The sequence below is a fragment of the Gymnoscopelus microlampas genome, assembly GCF_963454915.1.
Source record: "Gymnoscopelus microlampas genome assembly, chromosome: 9".
NCBI lineage: Eukaryota > Metazoa > Chordata > Actinopteri > Myctophiformes > Myctophidae > Gymnoscopelus > Gymnoscopelus microlampas.
In genome coordinates, this window is record NC_139946.1 from 25,838,264 (window position 1) to 25,860,681 (window position 22,418).

At 41.3% G+C, this 22,418-nt stretch overlaps 1 protein-coding gene across 3 annotated transcripts; it reads left to right on the forward strand.

Moving 5' to 3' along the window:
• Positions 1-47: 47 nt before the first annotated feature.
• cep135 (centrosomal protein 135) lies at positions 48-22,412 on the forward strand. 3 transcript variants are annotated; one of them, XM_084065694.1, is made up of 26 exons: positions 48-266; positions 1,642-1,773; positions 2,519-2,709; positions 3,442-3,609; positions 4,338-4,479; positions 4,619-4,703; positions 4,998-5,126; positions 5,956-6,171; positions 6,694-6,759; positions 6,977-7,127; positions 7,545-7,765; positions 9,101-9,256; positions 9,716-9,850; positions 11,040-11,114; positions 11,810-12,003; positions 13,381-13,496; positions 14,143-14,297; positions 14,571-14,626; positions 15,319-15,487; positions 15,802-15,912; positions 17,719-17,904; positions 18,922-19,131; positions 20,134-20,336; positions 20,585-20,689; positions 21,455-21,610; positions 21,782-22,412. In XM_084065694.1, exons 2-26 carry the CDS (start codon positions 1,661-1,663, stop codon positions 21,801-21,803), a joined length of 3,531 nt encoding a protein of 1,176 aa, XP_083921820.1. In that variant the 5' UTR covers positions 48-266; positions 1,642-1,660; the 3' UTR covers positions 21,804-22,412. The 3 variants fall into 3 exon arrangements, with proteins under 3 accessions (XP_083921820.1, XP_083921822.1, XP_083921821.1); XM_084065696.1 differs by lacking the exon at positions 1,642-1,773; XM_084065695.1 differs by lacking the exon at positions 48-266 and having other exon boundaries at positions 1,571-1,773.
• The last annotated feature ends 6 nt before the right edge of the window (positions 22,413-22,418 follow it).

Sequence of the window (22,418 nt, forward strand, 5' to 3'; positions counted from 1 at the left end):
CATAATTCGACAGGAAACAGAGGTGGGTGTAACACGACATCGTCGGCGCTTTTTTCAAACCATATTTCCGCGACGACGTGACGTTCTCCACATTATTAGTTAATTTAAAAGTTATTTACATGTCGGGGCGACAACGCAGCAACACACAACAGCTGCTAATGAATTCCACTGGTAGTTGGGTTGGTTACCGGTGATGTAGTAGCGTACTAACTGTCGTCCATTGCTCGAACCAGCTGCAGTCAAATCAGGACGCCTCGTAAAGAAAGGTAACTAAGGAAGGGGGTCATTTTGCTTCGTGGACATGGAGGAGGCAGCCGACCTGCTTGTTGGTTATTGTTTAACCTCAGTTGCTACGTTACCTCGTAGTTTCTAATGTCAACTAATCATAATGTCACTTGCTACAGAGCTCTGTGTAGCTAGCCGTAGCTAATGCACTGTTGTGTAGGACAGGCTACCACTGCTTGGCAAGCAGCCAACAAACAAGCATCAAGTAACTGTCACGGGTTAGTTATAGCTTTTTACGTACATGGATGAAGGTGGTGTAAGTGATATTTGTTTTGTTAAATCAGAAGCAATCTTTATTGTCACATCACATTACAAGTATGGTGGGTGAAATTCTTAGTTGTGCAGGCTCATCATTGCAGTTAAAAGATCTTTTTAATCGCATAAAGAGAGAGGAGAGATAAAAGTCATGAATGTACATGAATAAATGGAGTCACTTTAAAACACATTTCTGTTCAGTCTGTGCAATGTCACCAGACTTCGCTCTTGTTCAGCAGTCTAATTGCTGCTAGGTAAAAACCGTTCAAGAGTCTGGTGGTATCTAATATCTAAATATCTATCTCTATTTTCTTTCTGATTGATAGTAGCTAAGCATTACTTGTGTTTGTTAAGTAACAGGGGTCTCCCCATCTCCTGTTCTTTAGTAAACAAAATACATTTCAGGTTAGGATACCAAATGTTATGATCCAATCAGGTCAGGAGAACTCATACAGGATATAGGTTGAATAAGTTAAATTAATTGGATGTGATGACACAAAAATGAGCAGACAAAATTGGAACTGGAACACTATTAAATTGAAGTTGTTAAAAGTTGTTAAAAGTACTCTCAACCTGATTGGATGAAATTTGCAAACCACCTGAAAATGTGTTTTATGTACAACTTCTTGTACTCTGTCATATACTATACCCTGTAATTGAACAAACACATTGAATTGTTATTACTACCTGAATATAGCTGTTTTAACATTTTTACAAAATAACTTTGTTTGAACCAAAACAAAATATTCCTTACACCAGTGGTTCTCAACCAGATTTTGGGGTTTCCCCACAAGTCTGTCAAATTGTCAAATAATGTAAGAAAGAGGCACGAATTGTGAAAATAGACGTTGTGAGCTTGTAGAGCTGCTATTTTCACTATTTATCTGTGGAACTGAGTCAAACTCAATTTAATGCCTCAACTCCTACAATTCCAAGCGCTTATCAGGGTGGGGGGTCCCCAGTTCAAATATAATTATTTTGGAGGGTCCCGGCCTGAAAAGGTTGAGAACCACTGCCTTACAATAATGATATTCCAAGTACTGATATTCAAATATGGTTGTGAGTTGTTTATAATGGTTCTAACTATATACACGGTGTCAGGTTGTAAGCAATAAGCATCATGAGCACCAACGTGGAGAGGAAGTTCCTCAGTCTGAGGAAACGTCTGGATCAGTTTGGCTACAGACAACCACTGGGGATTGAGAGCCTGCCACTGGTGGACAAATTGTTCAGGTGACTGTTCAATAACCGTTTACCGTTCTAGAAGGTTTCCTGTACAATTAATATTCAATATTCTTTAATAATCTTTATAATTCAGTACTTGTTCAGTACAATACTGTGAATTGAGAGCCTGCCACTGTTGGACGAACTGTTCAGGTGAGGTGACAATACTGTCAACACACTCAGTGGTGGGAGAAGTACTCTGAGTTCTTGACTTGAGTAATAGTAGCAATGCCACAAATAATTTGTGTTACAAGTAAAAGGCCTGTATTCAATATTTGACTTGAGTAAAAGTACAAAAGTATTGGCATCAAAATATACTTTTAAGTGCCAATGTAAAATACTCATTTATATGAATGGCCCATTTCAAAATTACTCTCAAAATCGTTCCAAATTTGCCAAACGTTTTTTGGAAATTGCAGATTTACAAGTTTGTGAACTTGTAGATGGACTATTTTCAAATTGACCAATCATGAAATAGGGCTTAATTGGTTAATGTACGTTCTATAATAATCTAAATCTGCTAAGTAACTACTAGTAACTAAGGTTTTCAAATAATTATAGTGGTGTATAGAGATGTATTGGAGTAGAAATATAAAGCATTGAAAAATTGACTAAAGTAAAAGTACCTCAAAATTGCAATAAAATACGGTACTTGAGTAAATGTACTTAATTACCTCCCACCACTTCTACACATGTTATCGACCCCTGTCAAAGTAGTTTCATTGTTCATTTTAATCTCCTGGCTCCATTACAGTGACCTGATCTATACGACGGAGAACTTCCGCAAAGCCAAACTGTCAGCGGGGAAGACGGAGAAGGACAGCCGGAACGTTGATGCACTGCTGGAGCCATACAAGACGGACAACGCCCGGCTGGTCAGAGAGAACAATGAGCTCCACCAGGGCCTTCTTAAGCTGATGGAGGAGAAGGAACGGGTCACCAGAGGTACGAGATGGTACAGCGGCCAGTAGGTCTGTCACAATTGTTACACAATCGCCTGATAGCAATTATTTCACATAATCGCAAGTATTTTATCGTCCTTATAGTTTCCATGTTGATTTTTTTCCCATAGCGGAGATAGCAGATCGTCAAGCTCACAAGCGTTATGAGCTTGTAGATCGGCTATTTCCACTACTTAAATTTTCTTTGAAAATAGTAAGTATACAATTATTAAATATAGTCTATTTTGGTCATAGCACATTTTTTCTATTTTGATTATTGGTACTGGTCCACCCTCGCCTCCGAAATACTGCTAGAGAATCACAATCAGCTTTATTGTCACAACACAGGTTTACAAGAGGGTGAATTTTTTTTTCGCACACACTCCATCGTTTTCAGGAAAGAAGAATAGAGAGACGAAGAACAAGGGAAACGGAATAGAAGCAGGTCAGATGTTTCTAAAGTTGTTAGTACTGTAGAGTGGAGAAAAATAAATATACGGTACATACAGGTATATACCAGATATTTGTGAGAAAGGCAATGTATGAGACTGTGGCCGGACCACACACCACTTCTCGTATAACTCCACGAGGGAGGGAAGCTCACCTTCCACAATGCGCTGGACCGTCTGCACCACCCTGTAGGGCTTTACATTTGAGGGTGGTGTAGTTCCCATACCAGGAGGTGACACAGCCGGACAGCAGATTCCCCAGCCTTGACATGTTTGTCTCTTTTCAGAGCTCAAGGCCTACGTTCGGAAACTGGACCATGATTCCTCTGACCTCAAGTTCCTAAATAATCAGTATGTGCATAAAGTCCGCTGCCTGGAGAAGGACAGCAAGACAAAATCGGAACGCATCCAACAGCTCCAGGAGAAAAATATGCAAGCTGTGATTGCAACACCAGGTACTTGAATCCTTAACTAACTACAAAAACACCACAAATGAATTGTTTATATCACCTAATATGTTAAATATCACCCTTAGGGGTGCCAGAGGTTTATTAAAAAAATGTACGTTGAGTGCCTGGATTTTTAACCATTTTTTAACCTTTTTCAAGTAGTCACAAAATATTTTCAGTGATCACCGTCCTCACGGTGATCCCCTCATTACACACATAGAGGTCTCGTACAATCGGGGGGAAAAAAATAGAAACATTCGGTAATCCGTTCCATAGTTGCAGCCAGTTGAAAATAGTCAAAAATGCATTGTAAAAAAAAAAAGTACACAGGAGCAGAGATACAGGCTTTTGAAGTCATAAGTTAACCAGGAAGTGGATTCAAGTCTAAATCTTCGAAAAATGATATCTCCTGGTGCTGTGAAGGAAAAAATTTTTTTTTTAAAAAGATTTATTTTTATTTTTTTCCAAAAAACGTATATATACGGTTTTGGCACTCCATGATTGTATTTCCAAAACCGTATATATCCCAATGTGTTAAGTGCATTTTAAGCTTTGCAGAATATTTTTTTATTTTTAGCAGCGAAGGCCTTCCTCTCAGCTGTCCAGCTATCTGTCCCTATTACGAAAAAACACAAAGCAAAGACTCCCCCAAGGCTAGTATAGAGCCTTGGGGGACTCCAGTGTCGTCTTTAAAGAAACGGTTGACCATTTGTACTTTCTGCTTGCTTTGACAGGTGGGAAAAAGCACAGCATTGCTTTCAGACGTCAGAGGATGCAGATTGACGGGCTTGTACCCCCCTCTGAAAACTCTGCGTACCCCGTGACGCAGCCTGATGACCCGTACATAGCTGACCTGCTGCAGCTGGCCGACGGAAGGTTTGCTCTCGTTTCATCCTATCTATCCTTGAGAGCAGTTGCACCCCTACACACGATGGCTGTTTAAACGTGCATCTTTCTTTTTTACACTTTACATTACACGATCACTGCCTCACTTCACTGTGAACTTCATTTGTAGGATTCAGGAGCTGCAGGACGACATCATCAAAGTGAAGCTAGATGTGGAAAGAGCTGAGGAATGTGTCAAACACTTAAACACTCAGGTAAAGAAACTGACACACTACTGATAACGGTGGTTTCCAACCTTATGACCCCCCCCATGCCGCACGCCTTATACTTGTATGACTTAAGCCCTTTACTTGTATGACAAATAGCTGATCTACAAGCTACGTGCTTGCAGATCTACAAGCACATTGTAAGCTTGTAGATCTGCTATTTTTTGGGATCTTTGGTGCCCCCCAAAGGTGGGGCCGGACCCCAGGTTGCGAAACACTGATTTAGAAACATGTCACATTGCTAAATGTGTTTGTTAAAAGTTATGGTGTATGTTGCGTTAGGTGGAGGAACGCGACAAAGAGATTGATCGCCTCAATCGGGCGCTTGACGGAGGGCGTCCTCATGATGTCATCTCCCTGGAGGCTCAAACCGTCAGCAATGAGAAGCTGATTGCCCACCTCAATCTTCAGGTGAGTGTACCAGTGCCACTTATATGGACTAGAGAGCCGGATCCATGATAGATCCGATCCTGATTTTGGAGAATCCTAGACCACCGATATTTTGACAGATATTTTGAGAAAAAAAGGGAAAACATTTGCAAAATCTTAAACTCAATTTGAAAAGATTGATTTAGATTTGATTACATTTAAACATTTATCTTATATAAGCAAACAAATAAATAGAAAGAAAAATAACTTAGATGAATATATATGATACAATTAAAGCTGCACTTTCCTCTTCTACCCCATATTTGAACCCGGTTTCCTGCTCAAGTGCTGACATTTTTAACATTAAGCTAAATAGAGCCTGCCTTCTTGCTCAGGGGATAAATTGAATCTTGACCATCAGGTCAGATCCTGTGTAGGTGAGACATGACCTTTGACATGATCTAAATGTCAGAAGAAAAGGGACACAAAATAAACCACCCCAATTGTATTGTTATATATATGTCATATTGTATTAATAATCTACCATACAGATTGGACAATTATATTTGATTATTTAAAAACAAGTTACAAGTTAGTTGCTTTAAGAAACAAGTAAACATAAAAATACACACATAAACTGAACTTAATTTTATTTAACCACTTAGCCCCATTCAAAGAATTATAAAAATAGCCGATCTATAAGCTCACAACACGTTTTGCAGCTACTTTTTCTCCCCCATTTGGTTCTATTTGTACCCTCTCAGAGTTATGGGGGTCCGTGGAGTAATGCGTAGTAAAACTGGTGGGGGTCCTTAAAATGAATGGGTTTGGGATCCACTGCCCAAGATAACTGTTGCTTTTGGTTCCACAGATAGAGTACCTGCAAGAGGCCAACAGGACACTGGAGAAGCAGGTAGAGGGGCTGCTGAAGAAGAAAAAGGACGCCTCCAGCGAGGTGGCCGATCTGTCGGTGAAGAACCAGGAGCTGTGTGAGGAGCTCACCCACATAGACCACCTGGCCAAGCAGATGGAGATAGACCGCGAGCGGGTGCTGGAGACCGCCGACGTGGAGCTGCTGGAAGCTAGGGTGGGTGAGAAAGTTGGACATTGTTGGGGGTGGGAGGGGTTAACCACTTAAACCCTATAGTAGTTCAGTGGTTCTCAAACGTTTTATGTCAAGGACACCCAAATGTATGTAATTGGCCGCAGACAACCATCTGAAAATATCTGGAGCCAGGGACCCCCATACAATATTTATACTTTTAAAAAGTTTCAAAAATATTCCAAATTTGTGAAATTCGTTTCAAGATTTGGGGAAAATAGCCAATGTATATGGGTTTAAAAATGTTGATGCTATAAACCAATTTTTATGGGAACCCCTTCAAGGACACCTGGGGGTCCCCTGGTCCCACTTTAAGAGCCACTGACTTCTGCCTGTTATGCCCAGAATAGCGAGGGTTCATGTGGTTAAATTGGTGTCCTTCATTTATGTGGAGGAGAGCATAAGGAGCATGTTTGTAATGTCGGTACACAAAATGTTGAAAGACACTGAAGTCATCAGAATGGAAAACTAGTTATAATAATTGAATTGCTTTTGTTTTCTCATCAGAAAGAAATTCAGAGGCTACGGCAAGCTCCTGAGGACTTGGAGGACATTATCGCTAAATTACGACGGGTAGGTGTATCCTCATGGCATATCAGTGAATTTCAGCTAGGGATGTAAAAGTTTGGAAATTGGACATTTCCTAGCCGTGAAAGTGACGAGTTCTAAATGGACCTGAATTCAGCTTAAGTCAAATCCAAACATGGAAACTCTCCCAGGCTGAGGCAGGTCTGTTGTGTCCGTGTGAGCCAGTTGTACGTAACTCGTGCGTGCTTCTTTCCCTCCTCAGGAGCAGTCTGAGGGGGATTATGAAAAGGACCGTCTCAGGGACCAGCTGGCACAGGTCAAGGAGCAGGAGGAGAAAATGGAGGGATTGATGAATTTCCTGGAGGAGGAGAAGAGGAGGCTACAGGACAAAGTGGAGAAAATGACAGCAGCTGGTGAGCACTGCCCCCTGCTGTGGACCTGAGTGGTCGAATGTTATTAACTTGTACTCATTTGAAAATGCCAACAACACAGCTGTTCACTGTGCCTGGCAGACTCGTTTTTAAAGAACCACTCCCCCCCTCATTTTCAATTTATCTTCAAATAATTGGTCTTCACTAATGCTCATTATAAGATGGCACCATTTCTGTCTACTCTCTGTGTCTCAGAGGAGGGCTATGGACAGTTCAGAAACCTGCTTAGTACTTCCAGTGACATCATTGGTAGACGGGTTTGGTCATTTCAAACAAGATTTTCTGGCTCAAATATAAAAAGAATTGATGAAACATTGATGAATTTGATAAAATGCCCCCAGACCTGAGACAGTTTCCATGGTGAATAAATACATTTCTGACAGGCTGCTGTTCTCCCAGACAGAGAACTGGTCCTGGAGTTAGAAGCCATGCGGGTTAAATATGGCGTGTGTGGGAAAGAGCGCTCCCCGTCCCGCCTGGATGCCTTCGTCCGGAGCCTGGAAGAGGAGAGGGATTACTACCGCCACGAGGCTGACCGCTACAAGAGGGCCAGAGGAGCAGGTGGTCTGGATGGCAGCCCCACCCGCACTCCAACCAGGGGCAGGAGTCCCAGGGCAAGGGTAAGCAATATCGATAATTTATTTGAATAAAAGATAATTTGGAGGTGACTATTTTCGTTTATTTGTTGTGCAACAGGTGTACACATTGAGGGCTTCAGTGGTTAATCATACTAATAGATTTAGTTGATCACTAAGAAAATAATTGATCGTTGCTGCCCTACACTGTTTTACACCAGTGTGTTAGCATGAAAACTGTAGCTGTATTTCTGCCTTTCACCACTAGATGGGCTGCTTGGCCTCCTTAATAGTTCAATGTGTGCATTGCTCTCAGTTTTGTTGTTGACATAGTATTTCATCTTAAAGTCAAATCCTTCCCTGCCTGGAGCAAGTGTATATGTTAATTTTGTAATTATCAAATTAATTACATTGACAGTTTACAGTTAAAGGTGCATGAAACACGAGGCTTTACAGTTCAGGTTAAAAAAAACTACAGATTAAAAAAACATGGCAGCCTAGTAAGCAATGCAGTTGCATCTCATCAAATGAATAGTGGGTGTGTTAGATTTATGTATGCCCAAAGCCATGGGTGTACCAATGTGAAAGCACATACAGTAGGTACACCCAATTCTAACACACCCATTATTAATTGCATTAGCTACAGCTGTGTTGCTTACGTCACAGTATACTATAGGGTCATGTTTTTACTGTACTGCTGTACTGTAGTCATTAACCTGAAACTGGAAAACAGACTACAAAATCAGCCAAAGGTTTCATATCCCTTAAATCACTGAAGCCCTATATACTTTTTTCAAACGAAGAATAGATGAAATAGCAGATCTATTAAAGCCTACTGAGCTTAAGCTTACTGAGCACTATAACTATAACTTTAAAAATATAGGTTTAAAATGTGTGTGTCTAAGTCAAGTGGATGTTGTTCACACCACAACTATAAGAAAGACCGATATCAGTTATAGTGCTCAGTGTGAACAGCCCTGAATAGCTCACAATGCAGTGACATGTTGTAGTCTTGTAAATATGCTATTTTTGCTTTTATTATCATTTTATTTATGTATTATTGCCTATAATGACATGACCTAAATATGGACACCAGGTTGAAAGCGATTAATAATTATCGTATGCCATTATCAAATGCTGTGACAGTCTTAGTAAGCATGGCCAATACTGGACTAAACTTGGTGTTAAAGGCCACTGGACATGCATGTAGAAGCATGGAACAGTTGGGGAATGCAATGCATTCAAGTCACTGAACCCGTAAGTGCTGCCAATGAGCAGGTTGGTGCCTTGCATGGTTTCCTCCGCCGTTGGTGTGTGAATGTAAAGCGCTTTGGAGGAAGGCGCTATATAAATGCAGTCCATTTACCAATTTGTTTCCAGGGGGACACGGTGGAGAAAGAACTGGCTCGCGTGGTGAGGGAACGAGATGAGCTGAGGGCCGCTCTGCTGAGCTTTGAGAAACAAATGGAGGACATCCAGACCAACGCGAGGACCCTCACCGCTGAGAGAGACCAGCTGAGGGCACAGCACACACACGTACGTCTGACATGTTTACACTTTACGTACAATTACTTTGTTTACCATTTGCGTGGATCTATTCAGTTAGGGCCAGGCAATATATTGTTTCAAAACTGTTGATGTATGTCAGTGAACCATAATATTCTTCAAAGGCCACTCGACTTGCATACAGAAAAGACATGCATGCAAATGAAAAAATGCATGCGGAAGAAGAAAGAAAAGAACATTTCCCTGTAGTCATATTATGACAAATTCAACATGGGAAATGTTCTTTCCTTTCCTTCAACGGTCTAAATCTACTCTCAGCCTCTTGGTCGCTTGTTAATCACAAGTTTGATTTCAGAAAATTAAGATGAAGAGTAAAGCATGGAGATGCATTGCTGAAGCATGCAATCTCATATGATACTATATGGACACATTAAATATGGAAAATGGGTCCCTAAATGTGTGTGTGTGTGTGTGTGTGTGTGTGTGTAGATGCAAGATGAGCTGACACAGGCCCGTAACTCTGCAGAGGATGACGCGGCGGGGTTGAAGGATGAGAGGGAACAGGCGGACAGGGAGCTGCAGCAGGTGACCTCGGAGAGAGACGCTCTCAGGGAACACTTAAAGGTCTCTAGATATCTCCACAGTACCCCTCTCTCACCTTCCACCCAGGCTTGGCCCTTCCATCCTCCATTTACAACATCTACTGCTAACATTCCTACTAATGACCAGCTCTGTGATTGTTCATGGTGGCACAGTGTAGTCTATTAACCCTGTGGTTTTTAATTTCAAGGAATCCCAATTTGGCCACGCATCCCCATAACTTTCTCTGAGACTGTATAAATGTACACTGTCGGTTACAGACCTGAAAGGGTCCATTTGGTTCCTAACTATCAGTGAGTTAGCTGGTAGAGAATGAAGATCGGCTATTTAGGGTTCTCAGGACCCCACTTTGAGAACCACTGGATTAACCGCATGAACCCTAGCTTCCCAATTCTGGGTATATCATAGTAGGCGAAAATGTGTCCAAAGCGGCCGATCTAAAACAGCATTATTTGCTCAAGGATAGGGCTTCAACTATCGATTACTTTCTTAGCGATTATTCTATTACCATTACGCCATTTCGATTTAATCGGTTAATTGAGAAGCACACTTTTTGGATGAGAAAAGTACAGTACCTGTATATATCAATGAATCAACACCCCAAAATTCAAATATACATATTTTTTTGTCTAAATTGATTAGCCTGATTAACCACTTATGGCCTATTTTATACTTTGTTGTACAATGGTGCAAAAATACAGAAAATAGCCGATCTACAAAGTCACAACATGCAGCATGCTGTGAGCTTTTAGATCTGCTCTTATGACTATTTTGATTATAAACTATTTTTTTTCCATAATTGATTAAATCGATTAGTTTGATTAACTGTTGCACCCCTATTCAAGAACTCAATTGATTGGGATTCAAATTGTTCTGGTCTCACTCTGCCTTGGTCTTGGTCTTCTTGACCAACCCTCCTTCTGTCATCATTTATGTCACTGAAAAGCTAATGTTGTGAACTGGCATTGAACTACTTATTTGATTTGTTCTCTTTATGCCACAGTATTGACGTGCTTCTTATTTTTCAAGTAAGGTGTCTTCTGTCTTGACTTGGAATCCACCTTGACATGCTTTGAGCCCTAATTAGTTTCTTCTGGATTGTTAATATTTTAGACCGTTTTACATGATATCCATTCCACACCGTACAGTATTCTTTAGTTTTCCATCAGTCTTTCTGTATATTAAATGTTGGGTACATGTTTGGCTTTTTAAGGACTCCATTGAAGGAAATGCTGAAAGCAAAGAACTGGAAGAAACGGTCAGATCACTGTCTGAAGACATAAAGAAGGTTGGTGATGAAATATAGAACTGCGTTCGCTTCCAGCGTTCGCGCGTCTTACTTGTGTTACACTACTTTAATCTGTTTTGTTGCTTCATTAAAGTTCACAGTTCATGTACGAAAGTAGAGTGACTAGTTTTGGGACGAAGTTGTTTAGTGCAGTGGTTCTCAACCTTTTCAGGCCGTGACCCCCAAAAAATCATATTTGACCTGGGGACCCCCCACCCTGGTAAGCATTTGGAATGTAGGTGTTGAGGCATTCAATTTATTTTGACTTATAGTACAGTTTGTTGATTACTTTTGATGCAGTTATTTCAATCTTTTTCTTTCTTTCTTTCTTTCTTTTTTTAGGTATTAAAAAGGTCTTAAAAGTCTTGAAATTGTCAGTTCACTGTCATCTGGGGACCCCCCCCCCCCCCAATTGTCAGTTCACTGTCATCTGGGGACCCCCCCCCCCCCCCCCCAAAAAAAAATAAAATCATGTGGGGCCTCCCTGGGGTTCCTGACCCACAGGTTTAGAACCACTGGTTTAGAACCACTGGTTTAGTGCAGAGCAAAAACAGAATGGGGCCTAGTATAGAGCCCTGAGGGGGGGGGGGGGGGGGGGGGGGTCAGGTCAACTAAGTATATAGGGTTTAATGGTTAAATAGTTTTAATAACAGCATAGTTACACTAGACTTAACCTGTTTTTGTTCTTCACCCAGGCCAATGAGATCATTAAGAAGCTTCTTGGAGAGAATAAAGAATTGGCCCGCAAAAACAAGTTGAAAAACGCGGTCAGTGTGTCACAAGAGAAGGTGCTCCAGGAGACAGAGGAGACACTGAAGGCCCGCTCCAGTGCCCTGGCCCACAGTGCCGAGGAGATGGCCCAGCAGAGGGCCGAGTCCAACGCCCTGAGGTCTGTATTCACCAGTGGTGGAAAAACTACTCAAATGTTTTACTTAACCCATGAAGACCTGAAGCCGATTCTACATGTCTCCTAAATCCCAACAGTATTCTGAAAAACGTATGTTTCTATATCAGCGGTTCTCAAACCTTTTCATGCCAAGGACCCCCAAAATGATATGTATTTGGCCGCCAACCCACATCTCAAAATATTTTGTTCCAGGGACCCCCATGAAGCAAAGAATAGAGTTAAAAATGTTCGCTTTAAACAATATATTTTCAAAGAAAGTAGAGTAAAAATAATTTTATAATTTTTGAATAGCCCAAAGTGTAAAATAATGCTTTTTAGCTCAAATCTAAAGATGACACAGTTCCAGGTCTTAATGGGTTCAGTAAAAGTATCAATACTTCAATGGCGAAGTACTATGTTACAAGTAAATGTCCGGAATTAAAAATGTACTTGAGTAAAAGTGCAAAAGAATTGGTGTCAAAATGTACTTAAAGTACCAAAAGTAAAAGTACTAAAGTGTTTGAAAATATCAGATCTACAACATGTCGCGATGCGACGCGTTGTGAGCTTGTATAAAATAGGGCGAAAGTGGTTAATGTATGTTTTATAATGTAATCATTTATATCTGCAAAGTAACTACAGTAGTTGCTAAAAAGTTTCAAATAATTGTAGTGGAGTAAAAGTACAAAATTTGCCTCTGAGATGTACAGTAGTGGAGTAAAAGTATAGACAATTGGAAATACTCCACTAAAGTAAAAGTACCTCAAGATTGTACTTAAGTACGGTACTTGAGTAAATGTACTTAGTTACTTTACACCACTGGTATTCACTGAGGAAAGGCTGCCGTTGGCGTGTGTAGAAAGAGAAGGAAATGTTTAGCTGATCATTACATGAAGTCTTCTTTTGGCTGTATCTGGGCATTAGTTTAAAGATGGGTCAGGTTTAGGCATGGGATAGTTGGGGTTCAGGTCTGAGTGAGCGGTTAGCCAATGTCATAGTCGCTTAGTGATTTAAACCTGGTTGATTGTGGAATGACACATTTGTGAAGTGTTTCGTGTCTTTTATTTCGGTGTGGTTTTGAGCTGCGTTTGTTGCGAAGTGGAAAAGCAAAGTAGGGCACTCACAATGTTTTTTTTAAATAAATATTCATTTTATGAAAATGTTATGTAAAAAGTATTGATTGTGACTAAATAGCTGCATCGGATCCATTGGAACGCAGGTTCTGTTTTTTCCATCTCCTCAAAAGTAATGGTATTGGACATGCAAGGTTTCCAGCCGACAGCGCCGACATGTTTAACGCACCATCGGGTGGAGATGTCAGCTGCCAACGTTTCATGCGTGCTGATGATGATAATGATGATGATGATGGTGTGTTTTCAGGCTGCTCCAGGAGCAGATGGAGCGCTCACTGTGTGACATCCAACACAGACTGTCTGTGAAGAGCAGTGAGCTGCAGGCGGCCTGCCAGCAGATCCACAAACTGGAAGAGAGAATAGGTGAGGGTTTACACACTTTACTCACTAACAAAGTACATTTACTTACTTACTGTGCTGTACTTAACCTGTACATAACCCATTAAGACCTCAGGCCGATTCTATAAATGCCCTCTAAACCAGTAGTTCTCACACTTTCAAGATTTAAAAGAAATGGTAGATGTACAAGCTTGCAGTTGCTTTCTGGGTTTTAATGGGTTTAAGTACATTTTCTGGAAGAGAGAATAGGTGAACATATGCAGTTAACAACGTAAGCCTCATTTTTTTTAATGGCTAATGTGACGCATTGAGCTTGTAGCTCTGCTGAATAAAAAATAGATTTTTTATCTTGTTTATTTGTACATTTCTTAATTTCAATACAACAATGCATTGATATTAAAAAATACTTTGTAATTTGTACTTTTGAAAAGCATATACTTTGAACTCTTAACAACAGTATTTACTTTAAAATAAGTACTTCCACTGAAGTACAAATTTGACAGAGCAACATTCACTTTTAGTTGAATAATATTTGACTGTCAGTATCTATTCTTATGACTCAAGCCCTGGGGTTGAGTGCTTTCATCCACCACTGCTAGTGGTGGACAATCAATTTAAAGCAATTAGTTTGATTTATCTGTTGCACCCCTATTTGTGATGTGTCCGCCAGGCGAGCTGAGTGTCCAGGGCTCTGAGCACAAGGAGAAGGTGTCCAGCCTGCAGAGGTCCATCGTGGCCCTGGACAAGGAGAAGGACACCCTCCAGGATGAGGTGGACCACAAGACTGAGAGGCTGGTGGAGCTCCAGCAGGAATTGGACAAGAAGGTAACCGTCTCCACCGCCACCTCAATGACAGCCTCAACAGGTCCTCTTTATAAAACCCACCTACAGATTTAACCACTTTCCGTTTGGAAATGTTAAAAGAATAGCTCAAATATGTTTTGCTACTTTTGCGCAGCACTCACGACGAAGTAGAGCATTAATTTAGCTTTTCCATCCTTTGGTCTTAGTGAATAAATGAAGAACAACTTGTGGATGACTTGTTGTGCTTTCATAAGGATTTGCATACAATTCTTTTTTTTTTTTCATTCCCTCTAGGAAAATACCCTCGAAGAAGTCAGAATCACAGTCAGAAACTTGGATAACTCTCTAGAGTAAGTATGTGGGGCTTTTGGGGTGCATGAGAAATTTCTGTAAATGAGAATGATTGATTGCAGAATAAGAGAAAAGCCATCCCATGCATCACCATGAGGGATGTTTACAGAAACCTTTTCTGCCATCTTAAAGGGATGCTATCGTGATACCTTTTGAATATTGTTCTAAAACATAAATTATCATTTTTACAGAGTATGTGTATGCTATTTTTATGCTATGTCGATGAATTTAATACAATCGTCTGCATTGTGATTACAAACTACTCTTGACCTGTTCATAACACTGAGCATCCTTCTGTGAGTCGATGAAACACCACCGACTTCGTACTGAAAACTTTTACTCCAGTGATGTTAAATCTGTAAAATGTGGAAGCTAAAACCCTTATTGTTTTGCCACTACCCTTGGTGGCTGTGGCATTGTGCTGGTTCCCTCCCTGTGTTTTATGGCAAAATAGAAAAAAAGAAAAAAAACATGGATTGGGTTGATATAATGGCAGATTGGTGGCCGTACAACATATGGGCACACCAGACCAAGTGCTTGCCAGAGAAATGCATCATGTATAGAAAGTTAGAAACACAGAAGAAGAAGCAACTTGCAACAGACAAACGTGATAGTGTCCCTCTTGCTAAATTTACAGCCTGACTAACAACTTTTTGTTTGCTTGTGACGATGTTACGTATTAACCTGGCAGTCAGCTGAAGGGGACTCTGAGCAGCCGTGACAGGGAGGTTGGCAGTCTGAGGCGACAGCTGGACACAGCTCAGGAGGAGCTGACCCGTCTCACCAGAGACCGAGACGTTGCACGCACAGAGAACCGGCGGCTGCAAGATGACCTGGCTACCATGACCAGAGAGAACCAAGTATGTAGAGTACAGGAGATGTGACTAATAACACATTTGACACATTCAGTTTCTTTGCATGACAACAGCGGTGTCATGCAAAAATAGTGAAAATAGAAGAGCTCGGCTATTTTCACTATTTAGATTTTTTTTAACTTACTTTTAGGAAGATTTTCGCCTATGATGACATGCCCAAAATATGGATCGCTTACTTTATGAAATTATGGACAATTATTTTTATTATTACTTTGATTAACTGTTGCACCCTACTTTACTGGTGGTGATGGGTTAAACATCAACTACAAAGTTGCCATGTGTTGTGCGGTGCGTTCCAGGCAGTACATGCAGAGATGGACGAGGCCTTGCATGAGAAGGATGAGCTGAAGGCGAGGGTTCATTCCTACATCATTGAAGTGGCCCGAGTAGAGAAGCTGATGGCTGTCAAGGCAAGACAATATTCAACCTAACTTTTGGAATCTGTCAATTTCTGATTTTAGTTCCTATCTGATAATGCATCATCATTATACATCTGGAATCACTTTCAGCAAATTGCATCTAACCAGTGTCTGTTGCCCTGAAATTGAACATACTAATTGCAGGTAAAGATGTTTTTGGGTTGCATTGCTTCTTTAAAAAAAGAGAAAGTAGTGTTTGTTCACTAACAGAGGTCTCCCCATCGCTCCAGCTCTTTAACTTATTGAGTGCCAGAATTGATTAATTATAATGCTGCCAATGCCAGCGTTTTTGAGCATTTTTACTAACCTTTCAAGAGCCACAGAATATTTCACTCCAGGATGATCGACACACCGAGTGTCGCAAAATACGGAGTTGAGTCTCTGCTTCCATCGGGGGGAAAAAGCGTGTCACCGCGACCCTCCGTTCTTTAGTTATTTGCTGTTGAATATAGCTTGTTCTCGGCAAAAACGCAGAAAATAACAAGAAAGCAGAGAAAAAAATATTTTTCTAAACATTTTTCTTTAACATTAGACCGGATGGGCTGGGTTTTTTGTGATCACATTACTGTATTTCCGGGTATAGACGCCTTAACAGGCAACGTCACACTGATAAAGAACCAGTATGCGCGCGCAGGCCGGCACCAAATAAACCCAACCACCAAATAAGATGTATGATTGCTATGCGAATATATTTGAACAAAACAATATAATCAGGGGTGCACATAACTTTTTAGGTCTGGTACGCAGAAGAGCACCTGGAGATGTGACTTGGTGCGCATGGTCCCGTCCCGTTTTGTCAACGGGGGGGGGGGGAAAGGACGCTCTGCTTCTAAATTCCGCCGATTTTCACCGTTTTTTTTTCTCACGCTGTTAGGTAAAGCCCCCAAGGTTGGTGCCCTGTGCTGCTGCGCTGATTTTATCCGCCAGATTGGGACGTTCACGGCATATTTTGCACCATTACGGTGCGTTCATCATCGGTGACGAGTGCCTCTAACAGCCGCTGCTGGCTGCGTGCACGCAGCGAGGCAATGCGAGGCGATGCGAGGCGACGCGAGTCATATCTCTACCCCTGTGCCTAATGGCTGTACATGGGGCCGACGGGTGCTTTAGAGTGATTGTGTGAGTGTGGCTTCAGGAAGTAAATTCCTAGCCTCGATCTCCAGGCTTTTATTTTTTATTTTTGCTAAAAAATAAAAGCTTGGAAATTCCTGTCCCAGCTGTTGGTGCGCAAAAGCGCCTCGCGTCGCCTGATGTGGTGCGCATTTTTTATTTTGGGTGCGCATGCGCACCTGCGCACCAGTTATGTGCACCCCTGAATATAATGTACATACACCATCTTTAATTGTAATTTGTAGCAGAGCACCACTGCAAATGTGTCTTCCATACATAAATAAAGGTTTTGATTTCAGGTCTTATCAGGGCCGAGCAATTTGGTTGGATGTTACTGTAAGGCTGGGCAATATATCCGCATTATATATCGATATTGTGATGTGAGACTGGATATCGTCTGGGATTTTGAATATTACGATTTGGATATATCCATTTATATGCTATTCAAAAATAGAAGATCTACAGGCTCACAGCACGTCACTTCGTGCCACGCCGCAAGCTTGCATATTTGCTATTTTTCAAAATATTTGAAGAATAATGTCTTTATTTTACATAAATCTCTACTGGGGGTCCCTGGAACAGAATATTTTCAGATGGGGGTCTGCAGCCAAATAAATATGAATTTGGGGGTCCTTGACATGATAAGAGTTTGAGAAGCACTGGACTAACAGACCTTTTATCCCACAGGAGCAGGAGAACAGGGACATGCTGGAGCGTTTCCGCCTGGCCCACACCGAGGTGGAGGAGCGCGACCAGCAGATCCAGCAGGCAGAGGGCCTCAACAACTCCATCCGCCTGGAGCTGTTGTCCTCGGACACGGAGCGCAGGCGGCTCCGCGAGGCCACCAGCAACCAGGAGAGAGAGCTCCAGCAGGTGAGAGTGAAAGACCCCCCACCTGTTTATATGCAATACCCGTTGTATTTCTTGTAGTTGTGCTTGTCAGAGTACCCATTGTACACGTTGTCAGAGTATCCAGTGCGGTAACCACTACCATACTTTTGCTCAGGATGTATTGGTTACAGCAGATATAAATTGCTGATGTTGCATACAGATGTTGCTTTTGACTGATTGTTTAAACATTGCATACAACTGGAAATCGTTTACTGTAAATGACAAACTGAATAGAAATGTGCCAGAAATAACTGCATAATTTACACCATTTTCTCAAGTCATTTCATTTATTTTAAATTTTAGTTTTTTTTTTCACTGAGAAATGAGAATAGCATTATGTGCATTCAATTGAACTCATGCATTTGTATCATTAAATGAAAAAAATATATATTTTGTATGATCCCTGTTTTTTGCATTCACCCAGCAGACGACTTGCTCAGATGGCATTTTAATGGTGTTTCATGGGGAGCTGTTGTGGGTTGTCTTGAAGAAAGAGAGTTTAACAGTGCATCAAACAGAAAGGCACTAAGGCAGGTCCGGTGCATCACAGGAGCCGGACACATTAGCAGAAATAAGGAATAAAGCTCTGGAGCATCTTAAACGATTAAATGCCTTTTTTATTTACAAGTCGTTAAGTAAACAAGTGACTAACATTTAGATGCCAAGTGCATCTTCATCAGAGTCGTGACTGATGAAGATGCACTTGGCTTTGAAACGTTAGTCACTTGGCAGCACCATGTAAATAAAAAGCCATTTAATCGTCAGAGATGTTCCAGTGCTTTATTCCTTTTGTTGGATTAAGTGTCTTGCTCAGGGGCACTTACACACGAAGATGGCCGAGCTTAGGGTTGAACCGGTGACCTTCTGATTACCAGACAGCCTCTCAACCCACTCAGCTACGGACATTATTGATGATTTATTTATAATTAAAACGATAAGTTTGATTAACTGTTGCACCCTTAATATGACATTGGCTCTTCCCCCTGTGTTCCTCTCCAGCACATCCAGGCTCTGCAGGCGTACGAGGCCCAGGTGTCGTCCCTGGTTCGTGGGAGGTCCCGTCTGGAGGAGGAGGCGCAGGCCGCCAGGAGGGCTGAGGCGTCCGCCCTGGCTGACCTGGCTTCAGTCAGGGAGCTCTGTGTCAAACTGGACTCGGGCAAGGAGCTCACAGTCCGCCAGCTCACCTCCAAGAGCATGGAGCTGGAGAGGGTATGACCAGCGCTGGCATAACTCTCACACACACACTCTTAAGCACTCTTACTTGAATGCCCCGAAAATAGCCGATTGACAAGCTCACAACGATGTGAGCGTTACGTGAGGAGCTTAACGCAATCAGGATCAGATTATTAGATATTATTTATCAGATATTAGAAGTATATTGGGTACCAAATGTACTTACCAAAGAAGAACTTGAAGTGACCCAAGTGTATATATTTGTAGGCCAAAGATTTATATATTTGTAATGGTCAAGGTTTCTTTATACCTGCCCAATAAACTATATATATGTGTGTGTGTGTGTGTGTGTGTGTGTGTGTGTGTGTGTGTGTGTGTATGTATATATATATGTATATATATATATATATATATATATATATATATATATATATATATATATATATATACACACATACATACATACATACATACATACATACATACATACATACATACATACATACATACCGTATATCTAGGTGTGCCCTGGGATCTTTTGGCTAAGCCAGGTGTGCCTTGGCACAAAAAAGGTTGATAAACACTGCTCTAATACACTGGTTCTCAACGTCGGGTTTTGGGGGACCAAAGGGGTCCAGGTCCAAATGGACCCTTGCGGGTCTGTAACTCTGAGAGTGTACAAATGGAGACTTGCACGTCCATTTGGTTCCATTTCTAAACTCTCTGAGTAAAATAGCTGATTTTACAGTTTAGATTGGTGTTATAGTTTAAAGTTATAGTTTAATTCAGTGATTCTAAACCTTTTAATTTCATGGATCCCCAATTTGATATGCATTATGTCACCTCCATTTGATACAGTTCTTTGCTCTGGTAGACTGGGACCCAAATCTACACAGCTAAATCCTCATTGTTAACTTAACTGAGAGTGACAGACCTATAAGGGGTCCATTTGGATCCCTGGTGGTCCCCGGACCCTACGTTGAGAAACGGTGCTCTAATATGTGTGTGTGTGTGTGTGTGTGTGTGTTGCCCCGGCAGTTGTCAGGAGAACTGGATGACGTTCGCTCGGAGGCAGAGCTACTCAAAAAACAACTGGCCAGTGAAAGAGTGACTGTCCGCAACCTGGAGGCGCTCCTCTCGACCAACCGCCAGAAGGAGTTCCAAACCCACCTGAGTGCCAGCGAGAGAGAGTCAGAGCTCAAGATCCTCCGTGACAGACTCGTCCTGGCTGACAGCAAAACGTAAAGACGGTTCCATATAGGGCTGGGCAATATATCGATATTATATCCATATCGTGACATGAGACTAGATATCGCCCGGGATTTGGGATATTGTGATATAAAACATTTAAAAAGTAATGGGTCGCACTCGGAGTGACAAGAATGAGTTTACTTTTTATTATTTCACGTCAAACTGGTGATTGATTATATCCATAATCAATCACCAGTAGTGAATATTTGTAAAATGTTATTTGTGTGTGTGTGTCCAGCGCGAGTCATGCCAAGGAGGTGTCTCAGCTCCGAGGGAAAGTCTCTCAGCTCCAGACAGAGATGGATGTTCTGAAGAGACAGTTGACCACTGAACGCTTTGAGCGGTGAGCTGAGAGACAATTATCTTAACGCCACCTACTGTACTTACTTCAAAACTGTAATAGAGGATTCCACAATAGCTAGGATTAGAGATAACTGCTTTTTTCAGCACTCATAATTCATATAATTGTCTTACTTAAGGGTAAGGAAACCCTAGGTCAACCCTGGTACTCTATGATGTAAGCAACACAGTTGCAGCTAATGAAAGTAATAATGGGGGTGTTACTGTACGTAGATTTAGGTGTGCCATTGAGCAAGCATTGACACAGCATCAACAGTATTGTCAATTTACCATGCGAGGTCCATTCATTTTGGACTACTGCCTACTATTGTCATGTTTACATGTTTAAATTAGCTCAGTTCCAAAAGATCAGTATTGATTCAAACACAGTTTGAATGTAGCCCAGAGGAGTTGGACTGACAATTTCAAAGAGTTCTGTTTGGCAAAATGCTTTCACAGTTCCGTAAGTAATTTAAAAGTGCTGTGAGGTTTTTTGTTGTTGTTAAAATCAGTGTTAAATAGCTTTATATTCCCATAGCAATCATTGTTATAGTGTGTTTGTTCAGTAACAGGGGGGTCTGTCTCTCTAGCTCTTTAGTAAACAGAAAATACTTTTTCAGCTCGGGATACTAATTTCATCCAATCAAGAAGATTGATTGGATACTTTTCTGAATACCCCAACGTATCCATAAGGGTACTAGTACCTCCATTTGTGAAACACTAAGTGTGTTAATGGAACAACACACAGTAAAACTGTTTCTGTGTCCAGCGAGAGGGCCATTCAGGAGATGCGCAAACAGGGAGTGTCTTTCTCCTCCCTGCGGAGCTCTTCTCCTCTCAGCGTCTCTCTCAGTCCCCGGCCAGCTTCCCAAGAACACTCCATCCTCCGCACTCCTGACCGCTCCACTGACAAATCCACAGACAAGTAAGTCTGCCGCTACATACTCCCAACGCGGTGTTCTTTTAATTTCCCCAAAAAACTAGGGTGTAACTGCACTGCCACTGGCTTTATTGGGAATTAAAAAGGACAGCATTTCAGCCCAAGTGTTTCGCTACCACTTAAACCCATGGCACTTTTTCTTCTTTCTCTCCCCAGAAACGTGAGCTTTAAAGAGTAGAGAGTCACGGAACAGGGAGGGAATGGAGCAGGTAGTGTTGATGTGTGGACATGAGCGCTCTAGGCCTGTATGTGTCTGGACTTTAACACCCAACAGCTGGAGCTGTCCGTGAAGTTCTATTATATATGTTTATATCTGTTTTTGTTTGTTTTTTAAGTTCTATTACAGTTGTTTATACCCGTTTCTTAAATGATGTTTTAAGTTATTAAATTATAAAAAATAAGGAAATTAATCCATATGCAGACTTTTTTGTTCGGAGTGTGGGTTGTTGCTTTATCCCATTAAAACCGGGAAAGCATCTGTGTCATTTTAGATTTTAGCTATATATACATATAGCACATTGGTTGGCTATTAAAAAATCGTGAACATTTATGACAAATCTTTGAATATATTTTAAAGCGAACATTTTTAACTCAAATCTTTTCTTCTGGGGGTCCCTTGAACAAAATATTTTGAGATGGGGTCGGTGGCCAAATACATTATATTATGGGGGTCCTTCACATGATAAAGTTTGAGGACCACTGAAACGGCAACATACGTTTTTTTCAGGTTGTGTACAATAGAAATGTGTAGAATCGGTCTCGGGTCTTAATGGGTTATTACACAGTACACAGT